General features: G+C 40.5%; 1 protein-coding gene across 1 annotated transcript; it reads right to left on the reverse strand.

Annotated features, from left to right (window-relative positions):
• Positions 1-1,641: 1,641 nt before the first annotated feature.
• On the reverse strand, positions 1,642-11,805 carry LOC111151911 (hyaluronidase-4). Its single transcript, XM_022510121.1, has 3 exons — positions 10,834-11,805; positions 3,643-3,732; positions 1,642-2,043 (listed from the first exon to the last, which is right to left on the reverse strand). The coding sequence occupies exons 1-3, from the start codon at positions 11,785-11,787 to the stop codon at positions 1,642-1,644; spliced, it is 1,446 nt and encodes a 481-aa protein (XP_022365829.1). The 5' UTR covers positions 11,788-11,805.
• Between the last annotated feature and the right edge of the window lie 4,345 nt (positions 11,806-16,150).

Consider the following 16,150-nt stretch of genomic DNA (forward strand, 5'->3'; position numbering starts at 1 on the left):
ATTAGACCTTAACCATTTCCTTAATTTGGACAAGCTGAACCCAGAGTTGAAAACAGCACACCTGGATTGCAAATGTTTCCTAAAGAGAGAAAAGAGGCTGCAGATGAGGTTGAGTCAATTCTCATGCCTTCTGTTATAGCATCATACCTATATGGAGTTTACTTTCCAAGTAGATTTTCTCCAGGGGTAGGAAATCCTATCAACTGAACATCCCTCTCAATAAAACAGAATGCCCAAGTGATTTATAAATAGAACATAACATCAGAAAGAGGAAATTGCCCAAGACCCTGTTTTATCCTAAGTGTGTCCGTTACTTTGGTCATCAAAGGAGGATAGCTGAAGATTAGCAACATGTATTAAGAGCCAAGGCATGGGGGCGCCTGGGTAGCTCAGTGGGTTAAAACCTCTGCCTTCGGCTCAGGTCATGATCCCAGGGTCCTGGGATCAAGCCCCGCATTGGGCTCTCTGCTCAGTGGGGAGCCTGCTTCCCCCCATCTCGATGCCTGCCTCTCTGCCTACTTTTGATCTCTCTCTCTGTCAAATAAATAAATAAAATCTTAAAAAAAAAAAAGCCAAAGTACGCATGGGATATGCTATTCTATTTACTCTTTAGAATAATTCACAGAGGAGAGAACTGTATTACCAAATTTTGGATGAGAAAATGGGAAATATAAATACCTGGAGTCCCACATCCAGATGAGCAACGAAACCGTGATTCAAATTAGATGTAAACTGACTCGAAAACCATTGCTTAAAAGCTTACATATGGGGACCAAAATATCAAATATTTCTTGGTAGAACCCCTTCCCAGTAGCACTTCTGGGTCCCTTAAATGTTTATTAAATATTTTTTAGTGATGATTTTGTTTGCAAAAGACACCAACCACCTTTTTATTAGCATGACATCAGTTTCTGGATCTAGAGCAATGTCAGCATGGGCAAGCGTGAATACTATCCTGCAGCTCATAGTGTTTAAATTGCCAGGGTCTGTGAGAGAAGGACTCGGTAGTGGGTGAGAGAAGCGCCATATTGGAATAGATGGCTTTGCAATGAGTTGGGAACAGTTCCCCTTGCCTCAGTCTCTGCACCTCCATGAGAAGCCACATCAGGACGTGGTTCTGCAGTCAGTGTTCTCAGGTGAGGAACAGAAACCCAGAGTGAACCTAAGGCTGGAACAAGGAACGTTGCCTTTAGTTCCTTACAGTAGATCGAGTGACCAGCTCTTACCCTGAGGTGACCTCTTCTATGGAATCAGATGATTACTTAGTCATCTGTTCGTAATACATTGCTGACCAGAAAAACCAGACTTTGAAATCAATAATTTAAGATGTACACACACAATTAATATGTACACACACATTTGTCATTCATATAAAGACAAAAATAAACTAGGTCTGGTTTAAATACAACTTAACATTCCAGAGTAATGAAGACTGTACTGATTTTATTCCTGGATCTGGTTTCTTAGCCAGATCAGAGCCAAATAAAGCAATATGTTCATGTTTATGTTACGTGACATACATAATGTCTACTTAGGATACCTCTCAGTGGCTTTCAGAAGGAAAAAAACCCATCCTAAGTTTCATCTCTTCTCTAGGTGACTACGCTATAGGCCGTAAATCTCCCTTTAAATTCAACTGTCTCACAACCAAGCTCTCTGAGAACCTGCTAAAACCAGCAGGCACAGTGTTATCAGTGAGCCAGAAAAAGAGAAAACCCCGGAGCCCCCATCAGCCATCTTGGTCCCTCTGCAGTCGGCTCCTTCGTACCCCCGATAACAATGACAGGAAAATTTCTTCTCCATTGCTTCCAGGTCTGTATCCGATGCTTTTCCTTTCACAATAAATTCTCCATCCTCGGAGGCCTCTATGTGGTAACTTTCAGGGTTCAGGTGAAGGTAATCCGGGGCTTTCCATGCTCTCCTTCTGCATCTCCCGTTCCCCCTGCAGAGGTGAAGGCTGCACACCTCAGCTGCTCGCGTCACGTTGACTATGTAGCTCCCTAAATCAGAACTCACGTACTGCTTCACCTTTGTACAGTTGCCCTAGAAATGTGGAAACAAATGGGCTTTAGTGGATTTGGGCACTGATAGGGTTTGAGCATCTAGGCCCCCAAGGCAGTTCTTTGGCGTTGAGTGAAACCTAACATCTTGGCTCCAGGTTGATCTCTGAGGCTCAGGTGCTAAAACACAGGGGAGCTGATCAGAAAGGATGAAAGGTCCAAGGGGCGGGAGATGGAGAATAGGGTACAAGGGAGCTAAGCCACTGAACTTGCAAATGGGTCCCAGAGTCATCGTGTAAGGACCCGCCTTCTTCCAATTTACCTCCTTTTTTTCTCCTTCTAGCCCCCAACTTAATGAGTGTGAAAAAAAAGAACAAACCCAAATTAGAAATCATGCCAGAGCTGCTTTCCTCTGGCTGCTTTTTGGGGTGTTCTGTACCTTTCATACTTGTGTAGGAACCTGAATCCTCATAGTCTACTGATTTATTGTTAACAGTCGACCGGTAGGTTCCTGGATTTTCCTGTCAATTACACTCGAATATCAACTGCCCTGGGTTCTGGACTTCTGTATACAATTCAAACACGGGAAAGCCTGAATAGGTCATTTTTTTTTTTTTTATGGTTCCTATCGTGTGTTCTAAACAGAGCCCACCTGGTTTGTGCCCTCTGCTTCCTCTCAGCAGCCGCACAGGCTGGAGAGGAAATACGAACACCTAGAGAGTCCAGAATTGATTCTTCCCACTTCTACCTAATTCTTATATTAGACAGGGGAGACTTTTAAGCTGATATTGTCAGCTTAAAAGTCAGGTTAAAACAAACGGTTTCATGAAAGAGATCTTGACAGCAACAAATTGAACCTGTGCACTTCTCCGAGTAATATCAGGTCATCATGAACTTGCAAAGAATTCAATTTAACAAAAAGTGTTGAGGATACAAGTACTACAATTCCAGGCAAATGTATCATACTGTAGAGATATAAACAAACAGCATCTGGAAATACAGAAGAGATTGTGACTAATATGGATTGGGAAAAACTAGAAAGACTTATTAGAGTAAATACTATCTGAGCTGGGAGAAATTTGAAGAGAGCTATACATCTCACTTTAAATGCTATTAGTTTTCAGCTAATTTCCCCACAGAGGAAAAATAGATTCAATGCAGAGATTAAAAACTTACCATCTGTTTCTTCTTCTCAAAATAGGATATAACACATTTAATGTAGTAGTTAAATGCACGTGCTCCAGAGTCAAACTGTGGTTAATGCCAGCTTCACCAGTAAGTAGCCTAACTAGCTGTTACCCTAGTTGGATTTCCTCTCTTGTTTCTTCATCAATAAATGAGGATGGTAGTCCCTACCCCATAAGGGTTATTATGGTCAGTAAGTGAGCAAATCCAAAACAAAAAGCATTTAGCACAATCTGAGCACCTAATAAGTAGCCAAGGAATGTCAGTATTATGATTACTGTCTTAACAAAAGTTAATAATACTATTGAGCTCCTTCAATTATTAGGCATTGATTTAGACTTTAATTCTAAAGCTAGTTTATTGTGGGAGCCATGAGAGCTCCGACTGGAGTTAACTATCCAAGGAAAGAGCAAATACTTGAAATAATATTAACTATACCTTTAAGGTTCCGCCTTACCTCAGATGAAGTTAAATTCATGTCTCCCCAGATGACAATGCCTGCTGCTCCCAAGGCAGCACTTTCTCCAATGGTACTGATTAGATCTTGCTAGATTGAAGAGATTAGAGTTCATTATTCATGATATAAAACAGTACTCCAGGGATTAGGATTAGAGGCTGAGTGCAATATAATATAATAGGAGGATTCTCCACCTTCTTAGAGTAACGCAAATGTTGAATAAACCAAGGCTCAAAAATCACGCTCCATAATCATATGGAAAAACATACTAAATATTTTTAAAGAAAAACTTGCATTTTGCCAAACAGGATATCATTTTGATGACAGCCTAGAAATAGCCACCAGAAGCTGTCTAATCAAAAGTCAACTGGGGCTAATACACACAAACCAGCCATATGTACGTGACCCAGAAACAGAATCTGAAAGTTTTTCTTCAAATGTGGAGAATACCTCACATTCCTCTTAGCTAAATTCTCTTCCCAATTTGCAACACTCCTGGGAGGACTTCGCCTCTGCAGGGACCCAGGGGGGTTTTGTGTCATTTGGATCCCAAGGCCAGGCAAAGCGACTCAGTGTTAAGGACCTACAGGCTCTGATTTGGTCCACCCTTAGGTTTGGTCTCTGAAGCTATTTGTGTCTGATTTCAATGTACCTGACTTAATGGGCTTTATTTATGACTCAGCCAGTCATGATAGAGCTGCCCGACTTTTTCTCTGTATGTTAAGTAAATGAAAACAAAACTTCAGTAGGGGATTTTTGGTTTTGTCATCCTAAAGGATTTAAGTGTTTAAGGATTAACATGGATTGAGGCCATTTCAGAAGGAAATTAGGAGTTGAAGGTATGCAGTTGGTTTCCTAATTTAAGGTCCTGTGGTAGGTTTCCTAGATAAGTTTATTAAATTATAGTATATTCTCTGACGGTTTAGGATCCTAAGCATTCACCTTTTACTGCAAGGATGAATTTCCATCAGTTACATGCTGGAAAATGTAACTGGGTGATTTGCTGGGAAATAAAAGCAGAACTTTATAATTGTATTTTGCCTGGGAACTTTTCTATTAAAATCAACAGTTGAGAGATACATCTTATCTGTTCACTTTTATGGTCCACTCAAAGGCTTTATGATCTCAGTGTCTTAAGTTTTATTCTTCTGGATATTTTCCAAAAGGGTGGAGATTTTGGTTTAAATGACTTTCCCTTTCGGGTTCAGATCCATTTACATTTCTGTGGCCACGGAGTCTGCTGAATAGGTCAGAGCTCACATAACAAGAAAGGAAGTTTTCATGAGGCTCTAGTGAGATAGGGGAAGTGAAATGTTTTTGAAAATTATCTGTGATATGGTGAATATGGGAGGTGCCAGCCATGTAATGCCCAGAATGAGGACTCTGCTGGATCTACACCCATTGCCTCTTTTGGCAAAGATACGAGGAGCAGGGAACCTCCCTCCACTCACTTTGAAGTTAGTGAAGCCGTAATCACATCATGTGAGCAGAGGGGCCAAATCCCCCAGTGGCCTTCCATGAATTACTATTACATGTATGTTACACCTTTTTCAGCTGCCCCATAGTTCTTGAATATTCTGTTCTGGGGTTTGTTTTGTTTTGTTTTCCCAGCCTTTGTTCTCTTTGCTTTTCAGTTTCAGCGGTTTCTGTTGAGACATCCTGAGGCTCTAGAAATCTTTCCCCAGCCCTGTGCAGTCCAAAGCCCATCAAAGACATTCTTTATTTCTGCTATAATGTTTTTGATCTCTAACATTCCTTTTCGATTATTTTGTAGCATTTCCAGCTTTGTGCTTACATTGCCCATCTGTTTTGCATGCCTGTCTACTTTATCTATTAGAGCCCTTTGCATATTCATTAGAGTTGTTTTAAATTTCCAGTCTGGTAATTCCAACATCCCTGCCATATCTGAGTCTGCTTCTGATGCTTGCTCTATATCTTCAAATTCTGTTTTTGCCTGTTAGTATGTCTTGTAGTTTTTTTCTTAATAGCTTAGTAGTTTAATAGCTTAATAGCTTAATAGTTTAATCTTAATAGACATGATTTAATTTTTTCTTGATGGGCAAATAGCTCATACTAGGTAAAAGGAACTGCTATAGATAGGCACTCAGTAATGTGCTAGTTAAGATGTAGAGGAAATGGAAGTGTTCTGTGTTCCTATGATTAGTTCTCAGTCTTTTAGTGAGCCTTTGCCTCTGGACTGTGAAATTCACAGGTTGATCAGTTGTGTTTCCCACTTCTTAGGTGGGATAGTCGGGCTAGATGGGGTTAGAGCCGGGCATTTCCCTTCTTGCAAGTGGAAGACTAGAGCCAGCTGGAGTTGGGTATTTCCCTTCTCCCAGTTCACCTAGGCTCTGATAAGTCCCCAGTAGGTTTGGTACTGGTTAGTTTCTCCTGAGGGCAGACCTTGTTAAGAAGAACAGAATGTTCTTGAGTATTCAAAACAGTTCTTTTTCTCCTGCCCCCTGCCAGATGCATTAGAAGATTTTTCTCTGATATTCACTGTGAGTATCCGATAAGCTTTTGGAGAGAAAACTCACAAAATTATATCCCTACCCATGACTGAGTCCCCTGGAGTTTTTATCTCTCAGATTGGTCCTCGCTGAGTCTCCAGCAATTTGTCAGTTATAATTCAAGTTACCCTACTCTGGCTGTGGTTCCCAAAGAGGTTTGTGTTCTGGTAAGTTGTGATTCTCTATATTCACCTGTTTTCCTCTTGAATTTTTAGGGCAGCAGTTTGCCCCATGTCTTCCCTTCTCATGAATCTAAGAAGAGTTCATCTTTCTTTCTTTCCTTCTTTCTTTCTTCTTCTTCTTCTTTTTTTTTTTTAAAGAAGACTTTATTTTTCAGTCTGTTTAGCTTTTTACTTATTAGGATGGTGTGGCAACTTCCAAGCTTCTTACCATGCTGAACTGGAAACCCCAAATCTCCCATGAATTCCTTTGGGCGAAAGCAGTGTCATCAAAGGAAGTGGGAAACACATTTACAGGTTATAAGTAAGGAAGCTATAGATGTTTGCCGTGAAACCCACACCTTCTGAAGCTAATTATCAGAAAGGAATGCTGGGGGCATCTGATTGGCTCAGTCGGTTAAGCATCTGCCTTCAGTTGAGGTCTGTGATTGAGTCCCACATTAGGCTCCTTGCTCAATGGGGAGTCTTCTGCCTTTCTCTCTCCCTCTGCCTCTCCCCCTGCACGTGTGCTTAAGCTGTCTCTCCCTCAATCTCTCTCTCTCTCTCTCAAATAAATAAATAAATAAAATCTTTAAAAAAAAATGGAATGTTAAGTTTCTTCCCAATGTGTCCTTTAGAGTTTATTGGAACTGATTCAACACGGCGAGTCTTCATGCACATGTTGACTATAGGTAAGGAGTCAATAGCAGATATTAATGCAAATTTCTCTACCAGATTAGCTCACTGTCACCTAGCTGAGAGCAGGGTGCTGAATGAATCACAGAGCAGCTATGTTTTGGGGACCAAAAGAGCAAGGCTCTATTCAGTGAGGGAAGTGACAGGTAAGATGCCTCTGGGAATAGATAAGGACCACATGAGAGTGTGAGCTACGTGAGTGATGTCACATGAAAGAAGAAATAAGGAACGGCGCATGCTGTAACAGCAACAAATATTCCAAGTCCTAGCATTTTCTCCACCTCTCCCTCATGCTCTCCACAGTGCATGTAAGTAAGGTGCCCACTGTGGGGAGCTGGAGCATCACCAATGAGCTCCTTGCGTGTTACCAGAGGAAATACTAATTAATTAGAGGGAAAGACATTTTTAAATCTACAGTCAAGAAAACTCCCTTCATTATTTTTAAAAACATAACATCAAGTTTTATTTAGGTTGTGTATATGTAAGTGGTATAGGCAATCTTTCGTGTGAAATGAGGTGTTACTGCCCCTATATCGTCCCACTGCGAATGCTGATTATGATTCCGTTCTTAGATATTCCTTTCCAAGTTTAAGGCTTTGGTACCTGGTAAAAAGTGACAGCTGCACCACATATATTTTTAAGTGTCTCAAATTTTCATATGTATTTTCTCATTTGATTTTCATAATACTTCTGCTAGGTAGATAGGGCAGGTAATACTGTCTCATTTTATTTATTAAGATAATGAGGCACCGAGGTTGGACAGGTGAGGAAATCTGCTACTTATTGGTAAATCGTTACTCTAATCCTAACTATATATGTATGTGTACACATGCACAAACATGCACATACAAAAACACACTCTAAACTGCAGATATCGTGGCACTGGCTGGCTCAGACAGTGGATCATGTGACTCTTGGTCTCAGGGTTGTAAGTTTGAGCCTCACATTGGGTGTAGAGATTACTTAAAAATAAAAAGTTGGGGCATCTGGGATGGCTCAATTGTTGAGCGTCTGCCTTCAGCTCAGGTCATGATCCCAGGGTCCTGGGATCGAGCCCCGCATAGGGCTCCCTGCTCGGTGGGAAGTCTGTTTCTCCCTCTCCCACTCCCCCTGCTTGTGTTCCCTCTCTCGCTGTGTCTCTCTCTGTCAAATAAATAAATCTTTTTTAAAATTTTTTAAAAAATCTTTTTTTAAAGATTTTATTTATTTTTTTGTCAGAGAGCAAGCAGAAGTAAGCAGAGTGGCAGGCAGTGGCAGAGAGAGAAGCAGGCTCCCTGATGAGCAAGGAGCCCGATGTAGGACTCGATCCCAGGACCCCAGGATCATGACCTGAGCTGAAGGCAGCCGCTTAACCAACTGAGCCACCCAGATGTCCCAAAAAATTAAAAATCTTAAAAAAAAAATAAATTGCAGCTATCTTTCAAAAGATTAGAAATGGACACAAACCATTATTAGTCATTAATGATTTGGTACAAATGAATGTCAGGTTTTTAAAATTTGTGGGCAGAGTTTTATGGAGGATAGAATAAAATGGTGGGTAAACTGATGGTATAAAACATTTGGAAGTACTTTACGATTCGGAAATTTTCAGAATGATACTGAATGATTCTTGGGACTGCCAAAGAAAACTGTTTCTTGATGAGACCCTAACTGTTGTTCCTTCTTTTCTTAAAACAAATATTTCTGAGGCTATAGCTACTCAAGGAATCTTATCTAGGTTTATCAAATGTGCAGAATGTACCAGTAGTGTAAGCTAATCTTTCAAAATGAACACTTTATCCCTTAAAGTTTATTGTTTCTTCTAAAAGTAAATTTATTATCATCAAAGGTAGAAACTTGTTTAAGTGAAATATTAAAAGGAATAAGTTTCACAGAAGAAAGTAATATTTAACTTTCAGTTCCAGGGTCAAGAAGATCTAGAGGACTTTTTAAGCCTCCCAGGTGGTACTAATTCCTATCATTCTTAATCATTTGTTGATGACTTTTCTGGGAAGTACAAATATCAGTCCACACAATGGAGACTTTTCTCTTCTTACTCATCTCATTAATGATGTCCAAGGAATAGCATTTACCAAATCCTGATACATCTGTGCCTTTTCTTCTTCTGAGGATTAGGCATATTCTCTATATGCTCTGTAGATACCTTCTAGTCATGCCAAAGCCCTCATCTGGGTTTCCTGAGCCTCTTTGGAGGCTTCATAGTCAGAACATCTCTAAGCATAAGTGTATTAAAATATACTCTGGTGATTTGAAACTTGCAGTGGTGGAGAAGGAGGAAATGTGATAAACCGATGGTATCCAGTAATATCTAAAAATACCACTGCACCACCCATGTGAAGGCCTGAACAAGTTCACAGAGGGGCACCTAGGTGGCTCAGTGGGTTAAGCCTCTGCCTTCAGCTCAGGTCATGATCCCAGGGTCCTGGGACTGAGCCCCGCATCGGGCTCTCTGCTCAGTCAGGAGCCTGCTTCCCCCTCTCTGCCTGCTGCTCTGCCTACTTGTTCTCTCTCTCTGTCAAATAATAAGTAAATCTTAAAAAAGAAATTAAAAAGAAAGTTTACACATACTTATTGAAGTCCAGCCGTTAGAGCAGCATCTACTTTTAAGTGTTTATCTCAAGAAGGTTCCATTTGAGTTACCAGAGTAGCAAAGGGAGAAGAAGGGAGAGAAAACTGAGCTGAAAGTTCATCTATTTTAAAAGTTACCCTTATGGTTTGTGGGAGGCCTTTGGCTACAATAGTAAAATAAACAATAAAACTTGTATTTGTAAGTTTTACCCTAGGGTTGCAAAACCATCTGCTAGTGATGAATTTATGACTGAATTTTTTTTTATTATTTTTAAAAACTTTTTAATTGTGATAAGAAGACACATAAAATTTACTCCCTTCACCATTTCTAAGTTCAGTAGGGCTACATATATTCACATTACTGTGCCTCCCTTATACCTTTTATCAAAACTGGTATTATGCATTAAAAAGAAAACATTTTTTTTTCTTGACATTAGATAGTAAGGCCAGAAGCAAGAATGCTTCCGATAACTCTTCCAAATGTGAGGGCAAACTACTCCATTTTAAAATATCCTCTCTGATTTTCCAGCCTGTCCACCACCAACTGCTTCAATAAAGGCCAGTCATGAGGGAGCACCATCAAAGCTGGGGAGGAAGGAGGGAGGAGTTGCTCTTATTGCCTTTTAACCTTCCCTCCATAACATGTTGCTTAAAAGAATAATAAATAATTAAAATTCAGTTGGCATAAATGAAGAGTCTAAGAGGATAGCTAATCAAAGGAACAATTATGGGGGCGACTCGGTGGCTCAGTGGATTAAGCCTCTGCCTTCAGGTCAGGTCATGATCTCAGGGTCCTGGGATCGAGCCCCACATCCGGCTCTCTGCTCAGCTGGGAGCCTGCTTCCTCCTCTCTCTGCCTGCCTCTCTGCCTACTTGTGATCTCTGTCAAATAAATAAATAAAATCTTAAAACAAAACAAAACAAAACAAAAAAACGAAGGAACAATTACCCTGCTTTCTAAGAGACCACTAATTGGGAATTCCTCAAAGAACACAATTAACAAAGAAATGTCTCTTTGAGGGGCACCCTGGGTGGCTCAGTCTGTTAAGCATCTGCCTCTGGCTAAGGTCATGGCCTGAGGGTCCTGGGATCTTCCTGGCAGGCTCCCTGCTCAGTGAGGAGTCTGCTTTTCCCTCTTCCTTTGCTCCTCCGCCTGCTCGTGCTCTCACTCTCAAATAAATAGATGAAATTTTAAAAAAAAGTCTCTTTTAAAGACAGGGAGGAAACCCCTCCCCCATCTTTGGCAAGGGATATCTTACCTTAGAAAGAAAAAATAAAGGTTCATTTCTGTAGCCTAACCTTGTGTAGACGAATACAGGCAGAGCATAATCATGGGATGTCATAGTGGAGATCCTCATGGATTCATGCACTCGAAATTGTGAGAAGAGCAAAATGTTTTCGTTGTCGCCAAGAGATTTTCTGACACCAATAGAAGGATATAAAGCAGCACTGCTATTCCAGAGCCAAGAGAGCTCATTGTTTCTCAAAACTTCCTCTTCTGGGCATGACCCAGTATAATTCGGGGCATAAACATCATAATTGTGGCAATCCGGATATAAATAATAACCCCAGAGGCCCTTGGGTCTACTCCTCATTCCCAGTTCGATGGTTTCCTTCATGAAAGCTTTTGCACTTTCTTCAAATGTTGCTTTGGCTAAGTATTCAATATCAGTAGCTGATACGTTCTCTTGCATATCAGAAATAAGCTTTCTTGACTTCTGTCTGTAAACATCTTTTGTGTTCCAGTTACGGGCCCACTGGGGTCGCCAGTATTCCCAGTCTATAACAGCAAGGCCACTGAAATCTTCAGCAGGGATGTAATAATTAATATCCTGGTCAGCTTTTTCTAGATGCACTTGCAAGCTTATGTTCTGGGGGAGACCCCCATTAATGGGAACCCCCTGGGATGTATACCATGGATAGTATCCCAGTCTGTTGACATAAAATATGGTGACATTTTGCCCCCTGGCCTTGGCCAGTGGGCTTCCAATCACCTGAAACATTTTCAAATTTAGTCCTATATTGTATTTTACCAAACACTGATCCGTTGGAGCATTCCAAGCAGCTATAAAAGGTTTCCTTTGATAAATTGGAAGTCGGGCAGGTTTCAGAGAAGAGATAGACTTCAAAATGAAGAGTATGAGCAGCCATGATGTGAGATGTATTGGTTGAACAGCACAAAACCTTAATTGTCCTTCAGATAATACTTTCATGATAAGATAAAACCTTATCTTCTGCTTTAATATACAGTGGAAGACCTGTAGGGAGATGTATTTTTCTATTAGTGATATTTGGAGGAAAAAGACTCAAATACTAGATGATATTATTGTTGTTCCATATTTATATTTTAAAGTGCTTTTTATTTAAAGTTTTGGATATAAATAAATTGAGATATAGAAGCAAGGATAGTGATGGAGCTTCTCTTCAGAGGCAAGCAGTGCAATTCGGTAAACATTCACGGAACTTCAGGCCTTATGTCCAGAATACAAAATGAACAAGATGTGGTCCTTGCCCTCAAAAAAAAGCTCATGATTGAATAAAAAAAAATGTAAAATTATATCAACTCTCATTTTGGAAAACTCATCAAATCCTGGGCACCATGCTTAAGTACTTTATAAAATATTCATCTCAAAAATAAAATAAAATAAAATAAAATAAAATAAAATATTCATCTCATTTAATCTTACAATAACTTTTAAGTAAGCCCAGATGTCCGGATGCTTTCCCAGGCTCTCTTGCAGCTAGGGTACTGATATGTGTTTGTGGCCAGGATCCATCCTGCTCTAGATGTTGTGTGAGTGTGTGTGTGTGTGTGTGTGTGTGTGTGTGTGTGTGTGTCTTTTTTCCTACTCCAGACTTTGAATTGAGATTTTAGGAATCAAAGAGCCTAAATGGTGGTGGTGCCTGAAGTTCCCATATCCAGGAGTGGCAGTGCCTGTAGAGGTATCCAGAACCAGATAGCCATGGTCTTGGTGTTAAGTGGCAGCATCGTCATGGGACAGCACTTTTCTGCTCAAGTCAGTGGTTTCGTTTTGGTTAGTTACAAACAGGAACTCCAACTGACACTGGTTTCTTCCATGGAATCTGAGGCTTGTGAATAATCAGCAAAGCTGAGCACATCATGTAGTATATAATTATCATTTTAACCACTAGATGTCACCAGCTATACCATATAACTTTTGATAGGCATTGGACACTATGTAAATCAAAATTTAAAATACTTTATGGAAAAAATAAATAAAATAATTTATGAAAAACAGAAAATCTGAACAGATGAACTATCAAAATAATGTGTAAAACTTTATTCAAAGACATTTAAGAAGTACTAAGTAAATGGATATATATATATATATATATATATATATATATATACATATAGACATGTATATAGACATATAGACACACATACCACACACACACACACACATATATAATATCAGTTTTTAAGAACTATGGAGGTAGATATTTTCTTCATCCATGAATTGAATAAATACATGTATTTCTCTGCAACACAAACATGGATAAGATTACTTCACTTAGTAACATGAAATATGTTATACTGAAGGTATAAATTAAGATTTGAAGAGAACAGTATTTTCAAGGGAATATAATTTTGTGAATACAATAAGAGTCATGGCCCTTAAAAATATTCCTTATCTTTGATTTTTTTATTATGTTCTGCCTCAGGATAAGAAAAATGGATTTATCTGTATATGTGTTCAATAATAGGGGAGAAAAGAGCTTTTATTTAAAGTTAAAATTCAGTTCATGTTCGAGAAGGTTATATATGTATACAAAAACAAAAATCTAACCTATCAGAACCCTTCCTGCTTTGGATTTTATTCAAAACGTTGCTTTCCACTGATTATTGTTTCCCCTTTGGTCAGCCCCCACATTACTGCTTCAGAAATCCTCACCCATTCATTACAAAGTTATCAAGTGATTCTTTCCTCCTTATCCTGGAACATTATTATTCCCCTTATTTTGGTGAATGGAAGGTACACATTCCGTGGCAGATGGCAGGCAGAACATCTAATAAAATGTGAGGATTATATAACCAATACAGGCAAAATAAATAAGGGAAATTCAGTGCCTATTTCTTCTGTTTGCTGATGTCTCAGCTCTCTGCTTCCCACTCAGGCAGGACAGGGTGCTGATGTAAGCTCTGTCACTCACCTAATTAAACGTGGCTGGCTGAAAGAAGATCCCTTCCTTCTCTTGGCACGTCCTAGAAACTTTTCTGGTCCCCTACCCGCACTATGCAGTCGTTGGCTGTCTGTTTCTCCCACCCTCTTTCCCTCACCAGGGAACCTCCCCACACCTGCCCTTCCAAACGTGCCCTTGGCTTCAGAACTCTTCTGGACCCCTTTTGCTCATCCCACCCCTGCCACCCAAATCCCTATGGCCTAGAGCTTTCCCCGTCTCTTGACTGGTTGTTACAGCATAGCAGTCTGTGCCGTTACCCACACTTAACCACAAGTCACCAGGAGAAACACCTCCCTTTTCTTTCTTCCTTCCCCCCCTTATAGTCTACCCAGGAAGGTTTGCTTCTTTAAGCAAATCTTTAATTGATGGATTTTAGGAAGAGTTGGCAAGATATTTGGGGTGGGGATAAGTGAGGAGTTTAACATGGACTCCTCCCCTAGATTTTATCCCCCAGTTTTTTCTTTGTAGGAGTAGGATTTGTTCTGGGAACATATGTGAGGAACTAATTCCCTTACTTCAACAGGGAAACTTCTGTGAAGGCATTTTGAAGGCCCCTGAATGGATGATTCCCAACAAAACCACAGCTCCCTAAAAACCTGAAGGTCAAGAGAGGTAGCTTTCTCCTCAGGCCCTTCCCCTGGTAGAAAGAGGAGCCACAGTGTGGAACTTGGCTTAGCCCACTAGAGGGGAAGGTGACAAAAGAACCCCAAAAAGTTGGGGCCTGTCTTACATCCGCAGGCCTCAGCCCTCACCCCATCCTGACATGAAGGATGGTGAAGAAGGGGGGGGCGTCCCCTGAAGGGAGACAGGCCTGCCACATGCACATACAAGAGTCTGCAGAGAACAGAAATGTCTCTATCTTCTGCTTACTCCTATTTCTCCTCTCACTCCTTTCCCACAAAATTATAGCTGCTTGTGATACACTTAAGGGGGAAAAAAGCAACATCCAGATTTCAGAAGCTGGAGGCACTTAAAGTTATGGCCGTGTTATTCTCCTATTAGACAAACAATTTCACAGAATACCAACGTCAACCAAGTTTAATCTCAGACTGTGATAAAATGAGACAAAGCAAGGCCACTTTTTCATTTTGTGCAAACACAAATATTAACAAGGTCAGTGTGCCCCTCGTAAAATACCAAATATCCCTCTCTCTTGCTGAATGGGTGACTGCTATTCTTTATCCAATTATAGATATGCACCTCCTTTCTGACAACATCCAATATGGAGCAAACTTCCATGTTCTTAGGTCCTCTGTCAGATGACCCAACTAAAACCAAAGTTCTATCACAGTCTCTTACTGATACCCCTGATACCATCGTACTGTCCCAGTTCCTCGTGCTGGACATTTCCCCCTGCTGTAATGTGTAATAAACCCAGCCCATTTAACTGGAGATGTGTTCCTGGTGATCTTAGGTGCATTGACACTGTGTGAAGGCAGTACTTAGTGCTGAGGAAATATTTATTGAGCACCTTCTGTATACAAGGCCCATCCTAAGTACTAACAAATAATAGTGAACAAAGTAAACAAAAGCCCCTGCCCTCACAAGGCTTAAATCTTTGCAGGGAAGGAGACAACAAGATGAGTACATAAAATATATAGTACATTGGAAGGTGGTAACGGCAAAGAAAAAAATAATGCAGGGATCACTTTAGATGGGAAGGACTCACTGATCTGAAAGAGAAAAGGAGTAAGCCTGAAAGATGTCTGGGAAAGCATCCTGGGATGGGATGGAAGAACGCAGGTGCAAAGGCCCTGAGGCAGGAGAATGCCTACCATGTTTGAAGAACTTCAAAGAAACAGAAGAGACAGAGAGGTATAAGAGAGGGTCTTGTAGGGCCTTGCTGGGACTCTGGCTTTCACTCTAAGTGAGATGGGAAAGAATTAAAAAGTGTTGAGAGAAGAATGACCTGGTCTGAATTGGGTTTCCTGGATTCCTCTGGCTGCTGTGTTTAGGCAAGCCCAAAAAGGAAAGGGCACAAGAGAGAAGCAGCAGGAAGCCTATCAGGAGGCTCTTGCAATAATCCAGGACAGAGATGAGAGTTCTGCAACCCAGATATTCAGAATTTCACAATATTTTTAACACACAAGAGAAAAATAGTAATATTATAGATCTATAAATTAATCCTGCTAGTTTTGTTTTAATTTTGATCGCAACTCTAAATTCTAAATAGAGGGAAGACTCTGGGAAGGCTTTTAAAAACATACACACCCATCTCTCTCTCTTTTTTTTTTTAAGATTTATTTATTTATTTGACAGACAGAGATCACAAGTAGGCAGAGAGGCAGGCAGAGGGAGAGGAAGGGAAGCAGGCTCCCTGCTGAGCAGAGAGCCCGACGTGGGGCTCGATCCCAGGACCCTGAGACCGGG

This window comes from Enhydra lutris, unplaced genomic scaffold (assembly GCF_002288905.1).
Source record: "Enhydra lutris kenyoni isolate GAN:26980312 unplaced genomic scaffold, ASM228890v2 scaffoldscaffold27, whole genome shotgun sequence".
NCBI classification, from domain to species: domain Eukaryota; kingdom Metazoa; phylum Chordata; class Mammalia; order Carnivora; family Mustelidae; genus Enhydra; species Enhydra lutris.

Bases quoted from the DNA above. Each gene is read 5' to 3' on its own strand.
- LOC111151911 (XM_022510121.1), bottom strand. From the start codon at position 11,787: ATGAAAGTATTATCTGAAGGACAATTAAGGTTTTGTGCTGTTCAACCA. The intron at 3,733-10,833 runs GTAAGATATCCC...TCTTCAATCTAG, and splicing joins CTTTATTTTTTCTTTCTAAG to CAAGATCTAATCAGTACCAT. The intron at 2,044-3,642 runs GTAAGGCGGAAC...CCACATTTCTAG, and splicing joins TGAATTTAACTTCATCTGAG to GGCAACTGTACAAAGGTGAA.